Consider the following 15238-nt stretch of genomic DNA (forward strand, 5'->3'; position numbering starts at 1 on the left):
CCCCCCCCTTTCCTTTTTTTTTTTCATACGCTCGTGTACAGGCAGGCTTTTCTCGCACCAACGTGCGTTACACACGTTTTTGATGCAATGTTTTTTTCCGTTTCATTCCCGGATGCTCGTCGACAGTGACCTCAGCAACAATAAAATCAAAAAAGTGGCGGCTGATGCTTTTCACGGGCTGAAATCGCTCGAATCACTGTACGTATGAGCGTTCGCAGTTGCGAATTATTTGGACATGTGACTCTGGATGAGACCGGGCGTTTCCTTGTTACAGAGTGTTGTACGGCAACAAAATTACCGAACTTCCCAGTGGCGTGTTCCACGGATTGACCAACCTGCAATTACTGTGAGTGCAAACGGAGATCTTTCGCAGTTTCAACTAGTGTTCACTGGTTTCTCGATATTTCTTGTTTCCCGGGAAATCAGATATCGCATCCATACTTCTCGAGGCTTCTCGAGAATTCCGAAGAAATTGAAAGAAATGTTACAAAATTTATATTTTTCCAATAATGTTGATAGTATTTATCAAAAGGAAACTTTAACTAATTCTTCATTTCTAACTGATTTGCACAAAACTTGTATAAATGAAGAAAAAACAGATGTTAAATATAATTGATAGATTTATTTATTTAATACAAAATTTGTGCGAAGCAAATATTACCTTTTTCTTTTTTAAAATAGTTTTTTAATCTATTTCTTTGAGACAAAATCTGTAACTGTTCTTCCTGTGGACTGAAAAATATGATGTTCCTTTGTTAAAGTCCGGGATTTAGCTTTTTTCTTGGTCGATACTAAATTCTTGGAGGCTCTTTGCAATTGTTAATTTTATTTTTTTTTCTTAATGGTAATTCTTCGTTCTGAGGATTCGTAAGTTTTTCTGTAGGTTTTTTCCGTAAATTTTCTGTATTCAGGAGAATCATGGTTACTGTTATATTTTCCGAAAAGTCTAGCTATTTAAGGGGTCATGCTCAGTCAGGAGGCCGAAAAAAGGGTGGTTTTTGGAAATTTTTTACTCAAAAGCTATAACACATTTCTCAAAAAATCTTTTTTCCTTTTAAGCATTGCATCTAGTACCGTGCATCGTAATTTTTTTATTTAAAAATATTTAGCAATAACTAAGTTATTGTCCATCACTCGAAGCTTCTCTGAAAAGAAAGACTTCTGTGGTGAGCACTGCTGCTCGAAAGTGGATCATCTGAAATAAAAAATTCAAAAGAATTTACTTATTATATTATATTATCTAGTACTTGAACGAAGGATTTTTCGAAATATTGATTTGCGAAAAAATGGCTGATGTTTAAAGTAAAAGTTTCAATTTTTATCATAAATCGTGCCTGATTTTCGTCAATTACAAGAAAACTAAGCATCGGATAAAAAAATCCTTCGCTCAAATACTAGATAATATAATATAATAAGTAAATTCTTTTGAATTTTTTATTTTAGATGATTGACTTTCGAGCAACAGTGGTCACCGCAAAAGCCTTTATTTTTAGAGAACCTTCGAGTGATGGACAATAACTTAGTTATTGATAAATATTTTTAAATAACAAAATTACGATGCACGGTGCTAGATGCAATGCTTAAAAGGAAAAAAGATTTTTTGAAAAATGTGTTATAGCTTTTGAGTAAAAAATTTCCAAAGACCACCCTTTTTTCGGCCTCCTGACTGAGCATGACCCCTCAAGTAGAATTTGTTTTGCCTGTTTTATACATATCTTTGCTTTTCGTGTACTCTATTGTGTTAGTTTTAGTTTTAAGTAGCTTTAAATGGCAAGGTTAATAACAGCTGACAGCTGTACCTCGCCTTTTGCACTCCTCTAGTGTTATATGTGCTATTCAAATCTAACTATTCTTTTTCTTTTCCTTTTCCTTTTCCTTTTCCTTTTCCTTTTCCTTTTCCTTTTCCTTTTCCTTTTCCTTTTCCTTTTCCTTTTCCTTTTCCATTTCCATTTCCTTTTCCTTTTCCTTTTCCTTTTCCTTTTCCTTTTCCATTTCCATTTCCATTTCCTTTTCCTTTTCCTTTTCCTTTTCCTTTTCCTTTTCCTTTTCCTTTTCCTTTTCCTTTTCCTTTTCCTTTTCCTTTTCCTTTTCCTTTTCCTTTTCCTTTTCCTTTTCCTTTTCCTTTTCCTTTTCCTTTTCCTTTTCCTTTTCCTTTTCCTTTTCCTTTTCCTTTTCCTTTTCCTTTTCCTTTTCCTTTTCCTTTTCCTTTTCCTTTTCCTTTTCCTTTTCCTTTTCCTTTTCCTTTTCCTTTTCCTTTTCCTTTTCCTTTTCCTTTTCCTTTTCCTTTTCCTTTTCCTTTTCCTTTTCCTTTTCCTTTTCCTTTTCCTTTTCCTTTTCCTTTTCCTTTTCCTTTTCCTTTTCCTTTTCCTTTTCCTTTTCCTTTTCCTTTTCCTTTTCCTTTTCCTTTTCCTTTTCCTTTTCCTTTTCCTTTTCCTTTTCCTTTTCCTTTTCCTTTTCCTTTTCCTTTTCCTTTTCCTTTTCCTTTTCCTTTTCCTTTTCCTTTTCCTTTTCCTTTTCCTTTTCCTTTTCCTTTTCCTTTTCCTTTTCCTTTTCCTTTTCCTTTTCCTTTTCCTTTTCCTTTTCCTTTGCCTTTCCTTTTCCTTTTCCTTTTCCTTTTCCTTTTCCTTTTCCTTTTCCTTTTCCTTTTCCTTTTCCTTTTCCTTTTCCTTTTCCTTTTCCTTTTTCTTTTTCTTTTTCTTTTTCTTTTTCTTTTTCCTCTTTCTCTTTCTCGCTTTTTATGTTTTCTATTGTAAAGTCCACTGTGCAATAAAGAATTATTATTATTATATCTGTCTTGGATATTAAATGAAAAAACGCGTCTTTTGAGTCTTCTTCAAGAGATTCTGGATTACCTATGCAAAAATTTTCTAAGGGATACAATAGCTTTGTCTCTTCCTTTCGATATTTCTTCTTTAATAGCCACAAGAAACTCATTACTCAATTCAGTGGGCATACAATTTTTCTAAATTGTTAAATAAGAATTTAAGAGCACCTCCACCAGTCAATAATTTCAAATCTTCTCTACTGAGATTTTCTATCGTCATTCATATAGGTTCTAATGTTACTAATATAAATTGTAGATGCGTTTATACGTTCGCGATTTCCTAGATTTAAGTTTCCTGAAAAAAACAGTATTTCCTGAGAAATAAGAAATAAGCAATTACAAAATTTCTCGAGAAAGAATTGTCGAGAAGGATCACTAGCTTCAACCTAATCGTCTGCCTACGAAACTGTTCGACAAAGACATCCCCAATTACCCACCCTATATTCCACGTGGTTCAATGATTTTACATAGTCACTTCAAGTATCATAAAACAGATCACGAGGAATCGTTAGATACAGATAAAATATTTCCACTGCAAACTCGACAAAAATCATTAGATGCTTATAAAAATTTATGAATATTCTTCCAAATGGCCCCAGTGGCCGATCGACGCGAGGTTTAAGCGGAGAAGTGTAGACCCTAAATCTAAAATGCTAGCTTCGCCTATTTATCAGTTCCAAAATATTAATAAAAAATTGTCAATTTTCCTGTACAATTTTTTTGGACGCAGAAGAAACTAATAAACACCCAAAGCTACAATTTCAGACTTAGGCTCCACACACCCTTCCTACCCCTCCCCCGAAACCTCCCTTCGACCACTAGGGCCATTTGAAAGTGCAGCAGAAACATAAACAATAAAATTCATTTCTTTCGTGTGCGCCACTGCGTCGGAGCACCGCTTGCATTATATCAGTGCAAGATAATACGAGATCGCAGAGAATGGGAGATAAAATCAGGAGACATTCAAGCAACCTAATTCAACGATCCCGTCGATTTGTAATATCGCTGAGAGGCGGTGCCGATTCGTGGCGGGCATAAAGGAGGAATAAAATGCCCGAGAGTTTCGAGCAGCCGCCCTCCCCTTGCCTTTATAGATCCCGTCATTTTGCTATTCTACGATCGACAATGGCATTACAGAGGGCGCACATTCACCAGATAAAACGAACTCTTTTCAGACTGTTGAACGCCAACGAGATATCCTGCATACGGACCGATCTGTTCCGCGATCTGACCAGCGTGACGCTGTTGTCCCTGTACGATAACAACATCAGGTCCCTGGCCAATGGGACTTTCGCCAATCTGCGAAGCATTAAAACGCTGTGTGTATCCCGCCACTGAACCGTTAATTTATACAAATTGCCGCGGCTCTAACGCTTTCGAGCCCACGCACCGCGGGTTCCACTCGGACCGAGCGCCGGGCGCCCGTGTCGCCGCGCATTTCTGCCCGGTGTTTTTTTTTTTTTTTTCTCCCTCCCCTCGGAAAATTCCCGCCCCGGCTGATTGACGTCCATTCAGCGCGGGAAACATTTCCAAACTGCTTAAATTACGGCGCTGTGTTTCATTTGAAAAATCGCCGCCTAGTACTTTCGATTAGATCCGAATGGATGGGGATCGAGGGACGTCAATCGCTGCGCTGGCCGGCTGAAAGTGGATTCGAAATTTCGGACTGCTCCTCTTGCAGGTGAACAAACGGGATATTCTAGGTAAATACACCGTCCACTTTTCGGATAGGTGAAATAATTGCTTCGCATTGACGGCGGGGCGATTAAAAAATGTCCATTTTTAACGGAGCAGTAGCAGTTTAAAATTCGCATTTGTTTGGCAGTGTATCGTGCATAACTCCTGTATTAATTATTAATAAATAATAAAAAAATAAAATGCAACTTCTTCGAAGATGCAGAAACGAATGGTACAAATTTCGCTTGAATCGGATCGCTAGATTCTTTAAAAAAAAATCTTAAATTGGGCTGTGTTTTTAGCCTGAAAAAATAGAACTCTCCTCTTAACCCTTGGTATCATAGTGTAACAGTTGTGTTACGCGGATTGGTAAAATCATGCGCGATATTTGGGGGCTTCTTCGTGAACTTTAAAGCGTTACTTTACTGTTACTGTTCGTAACAAGTGTCTTCAGGGCAGAAATACATCCGTAGAAATTCTACTGTGATACACTGTCTCGTATTGTTGATTATAACTCTTCATTTCGCCAGGACCACTGAAAATACCCGGGAAACGCTAATTTCTCTCTCAATTATTTCGGATTTCCTTTGTGAATAAATTTCATGTCGGACATTATAATGTTTGCAACACTAGTACAACATTCTGCGAAACCGAGCATTCGCTTAACATTATAATACATGGGTACCTTTGTGCATGGTTTAACACTGGTGTTATATCCACATTTTTTCATTTATATAAAAAATTGTTACGCCAGGAAATTTTCGCTTACTTTTACGATGAAGCGTGGACAAAAATGGACTGATAGAATTTTTCTGAATGAAATAAAAAAGTCATGATACTAAGGGTTAAGGGGTTATACAGGCAGCAAAGAGAGGCGAATGTTTGTGAATTTTTTTTGAAAAGGCGGAAGAGTATATTCTTACAGAACTTTTTGCGCTCTAAAGAGCAACATTTAAAGAACACTTGGTAATTTTTTCGTAGAAAAATATTCACGTTTATGATAAACTAACAACCGACGTCCAAGAAGCATTTTTAAAAAATTTGCTTTTGCGGTGAGCACTGTAATTCGGAACTAGATTATCTAAAATCAAACAGCAAAATAGATTTGGTTAGTATATTAATGTATCCTCTGATTAACAGAGGGCATTTCCGAAATATTAATTTAAAACAAAATGGCGACTATTTATAGTTGAAGTCCTGACTTTTTCGTGCAAAAATCACGCGACAAAATCAGGACTCCGACTTTAAATAGTCGCTTTAAATATTTTTCTACGAAAAAATTAGCAAATGTTCTTTAAATCTTGCTCTTTTAAGCGCAAAAAGTTCTGTGAAAATCTATGCTTCCGTTTCTTCAAAAAAAATTCACAAATATTCGCCTCCTTTCGGCCGCCTGACTAGGTATAACCCCTCAGGTTTCATTAAAAAATTGGAGCATTTAGAACGCGATTCACACTTTGACGGAGCAGATGGTTTTTAAGCCGCCGAGTCCCCGTTTCTTCAGCTGCGGGAAAATTTCAAGTTTCGCGGGGGAAGGAACAGAGAGGCTCCCGCGGGAACGCGTGCACAGAGGCTTGAAAGAAACCTTTTCCACGATTTCTCTCGCAGACATTTGGCAATGAATCCGTTCATCTGCGATTGCAATCTGCGATGGCTGAGCGTGTACCTTCACGCGCACCCCGTCGAGACGTCGTTCGCTAAGTGCGCATCGCCGAAGAGGGCGCAGAAGCGGAAGATCGATTCGATGCGGGACGACAAGTTCAAATGTAAGGGTAAGCACGACTCGATTTCCTCCGATATTCTCGCCAGCGAGGCGCTCCGTCGACGGAACACGGACACAGGTCGGTAAAGCCATAAGCACGACTCAGGTTCTCCTCTGACTTTTCACAAACTACGAGGACATTCCAACGAGAACACTCGACGTAAATTGCAAAACAATTTGGACGATTAAGCATCCTGGGATGATCCATCACCTTCTTGGCGGCGGGAGTCGTAAAATGAATTTCGGAAATAAGTCGCGGGTTTTACGGTTTGCGAGAGGCTTTGTAAGGCTCCGTGACGCAACGTCACACTTTATGGTGTTTTATAAAAAATGATCATTAACCTTTAAGGGACCGGCAAAGCCCCTTTTGGGAAAAGTTGAAATAAATTTACATAAAGTAAATAATGTATCATCTGATTATCAGTTATTAATTAGAAGAAAATGAGGTATTACTTCAAATTTAAGAATCAGTACACAAGTGGCTATTCAAAGTGACAAACTTTATCGCCAAAAAGTTTGTCGCAATAAATTAGAAGTTTTCTAGAGTTGTATATAAATTTTGTGTACTCAAATTGTTTTTTCTGTCTTATTTACCTCTTACGTGATTTTTAAGAAAATTGTATACGCCCTTTCTTGGGCGTTTGTTTTTCAATTAATTTGTACGTAATGATCGAGCACTGTAGAATTGAGTTTTACAAGAGTTTCTGGTTTATGAGCAAGGGTCTGCCAGATGCAGCACATAATTCATTGAAAACCCATTTTATTTGAATACAGTTAAGGCGAGAAAAAATATTTCTAAATTAACAGCAGCCGTTATTCTACATTTTCTATTTTACATCTTCATGCAGAATTACCCCCTTAAATATTCTAGTGCCAGTTCGGTGAAACCCTGCACGTACAAAAGGAATAAAATATTTTTTGAAAGTTACGTAGTTTGAGTACACTCTCGTGTATATTCTTTTTAATCCGGGGTGCTATATAAAACTATCGTGGCTTGAAATCGAGAGACTGTGGAGCGTGGACACGTTTTTCTGTCGCTGTACGCGCAGCCCTTCTCTCCCTCTCTCTCTGCAACCGCGTATTATCGTTACGCTGCATTTCCGCAAACGAGAACTTACGTTGGCCCGCGTAAAACTTGCCGTGAAACTTTTCGCAACTTTCGCCCCGAAGCGAGAAAAATTTACGCAAAACTCTTGGCCCGGGTATTCAGGGGAATTTAAGAGAAGTGGGGAACGCTGGTTCGGTCCTCTCTTCGCCCCTGGCGCGAAGAAATTCGACCTCTCTGAGTTTCACTCGAGTTTGGAAGATGGGCGGCAGAGATTGGTGGACGGATTGCATGGGAATAATGTAAAGGATGTTCGAACGAGTATCATTTCTGATACTACATATTTTTTTATTTTTTTTTTTTACCAAGTAGTGAAATCACCCCTTGAAAAAATGCAGAAATTTCTTTCTCGTGGAATATCTCGAGAACGCTGATGGATATCGAAAAGAAGTTCAAACAAAAGTTGCATCTGTTTTTTATATCTACAAAACTACGTAAAAATAATTTTCGAAAAATCCATACGTTCGAAATTACACCCACCACCAATCCTTAATTCGATAATTATTTTTACGCAGTATTATAGACATAAAAAAAAGATGCAACTTTCGTTTGAACTTCTTTTCGATATCTCTCAGCGTTCTCGAGATATTCCACAAAAAAGAAAACTCTGCATTTCTTCCGAGGGGTGACTTCACCCCCTAAAATCGCACCAACAAAAAATACCCTACTCTGAATTTTCGGGGTGCTCGACGTCCCTTGTCAACTAATACAACCTGATTAGCTAATAACTTTGAAAAATGTCTGTCTGAATTCTGCTGCCAACGTTTGAAACCAAAAGAAAGTGATTTGAGCGACAGATATAAAATCCAGTCCTTTTTGCTAAAATTTCTAAAACTCTACCTTCAATTTGATAAGTGCGAAAAGATTCTCTACTGACAACTTTGGGGCCCAATTTTGCGCTGTCCCGAAATTTAAACCGACATTAACATCAGGCCCATTCATTATTCAGTTGAATAAAATGTTTAATCCAACTACCACGCAATAGAAGGCTACTTCGCAGCGCCAGTAGCTCTCCAGAGGCCCCACCTGGCCCCAAGTCAATGGAGGAGGGCCCAGTAGTGGTGGGGGTAGCAGCCTTGAGCGGCCAATAGATCTCGCAGGGACTATATCAGGCTTCAGAGCCGAAACACTGCAGTGCCGCCCTGTAGGTGGCGAGCCAGCGTCAAGAACACTCGCGACACGATGGAATCGCTGGGAAACGAAGCTTACGGAGAAAGTGGCCACGCGACGCCGCGTGTAGCCCGTATTATTAAACGCGGAACGCAAATTACCGATATAATTACGTACTTGTACCGCGGCGGACAATTTGTAACGCGGCGTATAATACGATGATAAATCACCTGCGCGCCCGTACTCATACATAAACATATTCACCTCGGTAGCACATGACATTCAACACTCAATTAACGTGCGACAGAGAGAGAGAGAGAGGGAGGGAGGAGAGGAGAACGCGCTCTGGCTACAGGCTGCCAATGCTTAATTTAATGATATCGCCTCCGCTACTGTTCATTACCAAAAATTTATAGCCACGACGTTAACATGCTAACCCTGCCGCGCTCGGTCGCGAGCTGGCTCTTCGACCTCGATTAATCAACGTGCGAGTGATTACTCAAGGCTCTTCTTTATTTTTTTTTATTTTTTTTTTTTAGATCGTCTGAAGAGCTTTGAAGGATTTTGAAATTTGTGCGTGCAAAGTTTGTAGTTTTGAGTAATACGAGTTTGCTAGGGAATTTGGGTTTTGAATGGTGCACTGTTTGGGGATCACGTGGGTTCGTGGTGTAGGTGGATGCTGCGAGAGTAGGATTTGGAATATTTTATCTCCGCTTTGTAATATGGTTATAAGGGCGTTGTACTTTTTACTATTTCTTTTTTTTTTTAATTTTTACCTGTTCTTTGTTTTATTTGGTATTCTAAATTTTAAGTTTAGATATGTGACTTTACTTTAACGGGTTGTGCTCAGTCAAGAGGCCGAAAAAGGTGTGATTTTGGGGATTTTTTTCTCAGGGACTGTAAAACTTTATTCGAAAAAACTTTTTCTGCGGCCACAATCGAAGATTTTCATTTTACGTTTGAACATTTGCTAGTTTGTCCCAAGTCAATATTTCGAAAGACCACTCGTTTAAGGACTGGATTATTTAATATATTAACTAAATTTTTTTTAATTTCTGATTTTGGATAATACACTTCCGAGTAATCGTGGTCTCCGCAAACCCCTCTTTCGAACAGGACATCTAGGAGATTGTGAATAACTTTGTTATTCATAAATATTTTTTAACGCCAAAATTCAGAGGCATAGCTAAGTGTACTACCTTTCAAATGGAAAATAGTTTTTTGAATAGAGTTTTATAGTTCCTGAGAAAAAAATTCCCAAAAATCACAATTTTTGCGGCCTCCTTCAATTTTGTCTTTGAACAAAGAAAAGAGACGGAACAGCGTAAAAGACTATTATTATAAATAAGTTTGTTTTATTCACTTCCATTGCTCTGGTGACACCTTTCACACAATAGTTGCACTTTGGAATTTCCTTGCACTTTCTACGAAATGAAGACTTTTCTCTTCAACGCCTGTGTGAATCCAGACTGAAAAACTGGAGTAAAAAAGGCGGGAATTTTTTAGAAAGTGCAGAAGGCATAGCTAGAGGATTAAAAAGGATTCAAAACTGATAGGTCGCTCTCAGGAAGAAAAAAAAAATTCACAATCGTTATACTTTTTATAACAGCGCGTGAAGGGTTAAGATTGATTGAGGGAAAGTTCGGTTTCTGAGCGGTAGAAGTATTTTTGTAGAATTTTTGGCTGAAGTATTTTAGAAGAATTCCTGTGTAGAATTTGGGATGTTTAAAAGATACGTTGGAAGATGATTTCGAATTAGGACAGCAGCATGAATCAATAACGACCAATTTACAATACTGTTATTACTTCCCACGCATTTGTTACAATTTTTTATAGTTATACCATTTATAATTCGAGGGTTTGGCGATTGACTTACTCCTACAATAATAGGTACACCTGATGCTTTCCCACGAATTCGCTCTTAAAATGAAGAATTTAAAATAGTAGGCAGAAGAAAATGTTGAAGTAAAGGATATTGATTGCGCGGGAAAATGTGATTACCAGCAAGCCAATCGCGTAAAAGCATGCAAAGTTAAAAATCAATATGGAGATATTTGTCAGTAGCCTCCAGCAAGTTGATTTTGTTCAGACAACATGCGAAGCTGGTGGTTTTTGGTACAGCAGTAGGACTTTCAGTTAATTAAATTCCAAGACTGGCATAGTATTGTTTTCCAGTTTTGATGTCCATTGGTTCGTAATTACATTACACATTTTGAATAATAATTAAATGTAATTGAAATCTATATGCCCCTCTTTGTATTTACATCGAAAGCTGTACACTGTTCGAAATTCCTCGAGCAACAAGGTGAAATTACGCATAATGATTGTGCTCGAAACATGGGTCAGCATGTAACGTCATTCACTTGAAATATTCCCATTATTTCACACAATACGAGAGGAATTATATTAAAAAACAATAAAGTGACATATCGAGGTGTTCCCAACAAAAATATTTAGGTCACCATGAGTTCTCTTAAAATCGTGTCGAGGAAGCTATAGCCAGTGTTTAACACTTGCCAGAAATATAGAAAACCGTAAATTAATACATAATTGGTTTGGGTGAGGTCTACTGTTACCCAACGCCACACGAATATACCCAAAACTACCACCCATTTCAATAAAGCTAAGTACCTACGTAACTCTAAAAGAAGCCCTTTCAAAAAAATTAAGGGGACCCTCCGGTTAAAATTTTTCAGAAAATCGATTTTATTTATATATATATTTTTGTAGTACAACATCCCGAGAATACTCTGTGAAAGTTTCACACCAAAATTCGTAACGGTTTAGATTCTACAGTCACATAACTAAGTTAAACTCCGAACACGTTTTTCTCGAAACGCGATATTGTGAAACGGTAACCACGATTTCAGAAGAACTAATGAACCGATTCAAAAAAACCTTGAGGCATTTGATTTGTAATTCAACGCGCTATGCAGCTCCACTATAACATCATTTTTGAAACACAGGTTTTTTTTTTATCTGCACATTTGTGCGGAAGATTGCCCGCCTTTTTGCACTACTTCGTTCAAATGTGCACGAAAATCGTACTTTTGGTCCTTTTTGCCCCAACAAGAGGCGCTGCGATAGCCATTGAAATAAGTTTTAATAAATTGTTTGAATTTTTGATTTTGGACGATCCTGTGCGTAAATTTCGTGTTTACCGTTTTGGCATGTTTCTTCGGCAGCGCCTGCACTAAGCGCCACCTAGAAAATGCATCAAGACCGAAAGCATGAAGCAAAAAGTTTTTTTTGCACCCTAACGAGTGTATCAATAAATACCAAAAAGAATTTTTAGGATATATTATAACCTCTTCTTGTAAAAAATTCATAAAGATCACCTGTTTTTTAAGGGGCTTGACCGGAGGGTCCCCTTAACACTAGGACTACCAAACCAGTCAAAAATGACTGGTTTTAAATTTGATAATAAATTTACCATTTTTGGGTACCTGTGAAAAAAGTACCAATTTTTAAGTAGCGATTTTTTAACGAATAAAATTTTTTAAAAAAATCTTAATAAAATATTATTCTCCTGGCATAACGTATTTTTAAACGATTTTATTTAGCTTCGATCCTCTGTTTGTTTAATATATGTATGGTTCAAATCTGGCAACTCAAATCTAACCCACTTCCAACTATCCAATTGTCTTGAAACTTAGCAGGCGTACGTACTTTGGGTGACAATACAATATTTAAACAAAAAATGAACATTGTGTTTCAAACCGAGGGGGTGAAAAAATTACCCAGCCATCAATAAAATACAACCACGATATTTCAAAACAGCATATGAATCACTTTAATACAGAAGCAAGCGTCGAATTGAATTTGTTGTTAGAAAGTTTTCATTCGCATTAATGAAACAAAATATTTGAATTGCTGAATACAGAATGTAATATGACATAACATTGATAAACTGTAGTTGATGATGTTCCACTTACCAACCGATACTTCAACTTCTGGTTGCCCATGGTGGGCCACGATTTTATTTAAAGTGATATTAAACCACCAAAATTGTAGTACAAGAGAAGAATTATTTTTTAGCTTTTAGTGCATTTTTAATATAAACAACCAGTCGTTTTGATTTGTCTGGTAGAAATGGGTATGCACTAATTGCCGGTAGTTCTAGTGTGAATTAAAGCGTCTCCAACTATTCAAAATCGAGTGACGATTCTCAAAGCGAATTCGACCACCGCCGCCAAGAAGCACGACAGTCTCCCTAACAAACCACTGATTCGGTTTAATCGCTTTAATCACCGATTCATCCGCGAGCGACACGTTTCTGTGGTCCCAAGAAGGAAAGGCAGACCAGACAGGCTTGCCTGAAGTAGAGTGTACCTGGCTGTTTATCCCTAGGCGACGAGGAGCTCTTGACGAAGAGGGCTGGCGAGTGCATCCTGCCTGGAGAGTGTCCAGCACCGTGCACTTGCAACGGGGCGACCGTCGATTGCTCCAACCAGAAGCTGACGTCCATACCGAAAGAGTTGCCCATCTACACTTCCACTTTGTGAGTACCCTTCTGCACCGCGCCGAGAAACACACACGCAGGAACATGGACGCTAATATACACACTGATGTATGCTACGTACAATTACCGGCGCGACAGACGTTCAAGCAGGAATATGCTTTCGGTTTCGCGGTTCGGTGATAACTACCGTGTGATTCGTCACAGTCCTTCTACCTGATGGCACGCTTACCACCCCCACCCCGTCGCGATATCCTTCAGGCGTAATGTCCCTGTTTTCAAGGCGACGGAACCGCGAATTATTTACCGAAACATCCCCAACCAGCAAAGTCAAAAAGGTATGAAATTCTGGGGATATGGGGACGCCCCCTTCGAGGGGATTGCAACCCCATTGTTAACTTAAAGGGATAATAAATGAAACGAAATGAGTTTATTAATTGTTAGCACTTGAGTATTTTCTGAACGCAAGATCCCAAATCCGCAAATTAAAAAAGGTATAAAACTTTGGGGGTGATAGTTATGTATTACACAATTTTTTTGCTGTACTGATTCACTTTAAGGGGGTGAAAATGGCCCCTGAAAAATAGGCGATTTTTAGATTTGGTTATGTAACTCGCGAACTGTAAGAGATTAAAAGAAGTTTTCAGGGAAATGTTACATCTTTTATTTAGGACTATTTTTTGGTAAAAGTGATGCGCGTGGTATAACTCAAAAATCGGAAAATAGTCGGATTTCTAGGGTCAATATCACCTTCGTAGAGTGAATTTGAACAGCGAATAAAAATTTTCGTAAGTTTCATCATTTTTTTAATTTGCTGGTTGGGGATCCTCCCTTGTGAGTCACCGTCGCCTTTATTGACTATTCATTTACGTTTTTTCTATTAAATTAAACCTGGAATGACACTGCGACACTTTCAGAGTGTATCCGATACCCTGGGGTCGCGGGCGACACCAAATTGAAATTTGAATTATTCAAAATCATTTAAGGGGCTTCCAATTCTTTAAGAATTTATTTTGAAGTAACGGAAACAAGTTTCTTGGGAGCACTTTTTTGTTGACGATAAAGGGATATTTGATTTGAACAATGCGAAGAAAAATTTTATTCAAGTTTTTGGTAAAAACAAAGATGGTGGTCTAGGGCATGTGATTTGTAATGAGTAGGTGCCTGAAACGAAATTTGAACAATGGAATATTAAATAAAACTAAATCGCCTCTTTTCTGATGTAGGATTTTTTCGATATTTTAGTTTTTACTCGACTTATACGTAAATAAAGCGCCATTTTCTTAAAAAAAAAATAACTTTGTTCCTCAAAGTGTCGCCAGTTGCTTACTTTTCAACCGAACTAGAAAATTCAACGTCGGATGATAGACAATTTAGTTTTATTTAATATTCCACTGCTCAGATTTCGTTTCAGGAATTTCCCCATTAGAAATCACATTTCCTCGACCACCACCTTTGCCTTTCCCAAAAGTTACAATACAAAATTCTATGTGTATTGTTCAAACATACCTTTAGGGGCCGTCCTTAAATTACGTAAGGGTAATTTTGGCGAATTCTTACCCCCTCCCTCCCGCAGTATAAGAATTTATTCGTAAGATTTGATATTCCAACCCCCTCCTTACGTAATATTTTTTACACTTAATTGTTTTAGTCATTAAAATTCTTTTAAAGGTTTATATAATTCATTTAACTTGGTTTCGGGAAATTTAAACTAAATCTACTTTTCTAGAACATTAATAATAGAATTTGTATTTACTAAAATTAGGTTAAAAAATATTACGTAAGACGCTACTTGACCCCCTCCCTGTAAGACAACGTAAGAAATTCACGACCCCCTCCGCCCCCAAAAAAGCCTTGCGTAATTTAAGGACGATCCCTTATCCCAAAAAAATCTTCAGTGGAACTGTATCCGTTATTTCAAAATAAATTCTTCAAAAAATTATTATGCACTTCTAAATCCGTCCAAGGGACTTAACCCTTAAATTCACAAAAAAAAATTCTTATTTTGAATGGATTCGTCACAGTAATTTCGGAATTGGGTGAGATAGCTCGATATCCCAGCGTCTATCGACACGTTTGTAGAGAACATTCAAATACTCTGGTGCCACCGAGACCACAGTGCCATTCCAGAGTGTCAATCACCTTCGACAATTAAATAGCATACAAAAAATAAAAAAAAAAATGTTTAGAATCTGTGATTACTAATACACAAAGTGATCGCCAGCCTGTTCCATCGCGAATTGTTTCGTCTCCATTGATGCCCCTGCGAGTCGGAATAACGGAGGGAAGAAAAGATCGATCGGG

General features: G+C 37.9%; 1 protein-coding gene across 4 annotated transcripts in view; it reads left to right on the forward strand.

The window, feature by feature from the left end:
• Window positions 1-15238, forward strand: part of Sli (slit guidance ligand) — a 473757-nt gene that overhangs the window by 440141 nt on the left and 18378 nt on the right. For 3 of the 4 annotated variants that reach the window (XM_076825314.1, XM_076825312.1, XM_076825315.1), the window contains 5 exons: window positions 127-198; window positions 275-346; window positions 4000-4143; window positions 6107-6270; window positions 12826-12976. In XM_076825314.1, coding sequence (XP_076681429.1) covers window positions 127-198; window positions 275-346; window positions 4000-4143; window positions 6107-6270; window positions 12826-12976 — 603 coding nt within the window. The remainder of the gene's footprint in view (window positions 1-126; window positions 199-274; window positions 347-3999; window positions 4144-6106; window positions 6271-12825; window positions 12977-15238) is intronic. The other variant, XM_076825313.1, reaches the window with a different exon arrangement.

This window comes from Andrena cerasifolii, chromosome 13 (assembly GCF_050908995.1).
Source record: "Andrena cerasifolii isolate SP2316 chromosome 13, iyAndCera1_principal, whole genome shotgun sequence".
In the NCBI taxonomy this organism is placed as follows: Eukaryota; Metazoa; Arthropoda; class Insecta; order Hymenoptera; family Andrenidae; genus Andrena; species Andrena cerasifolii.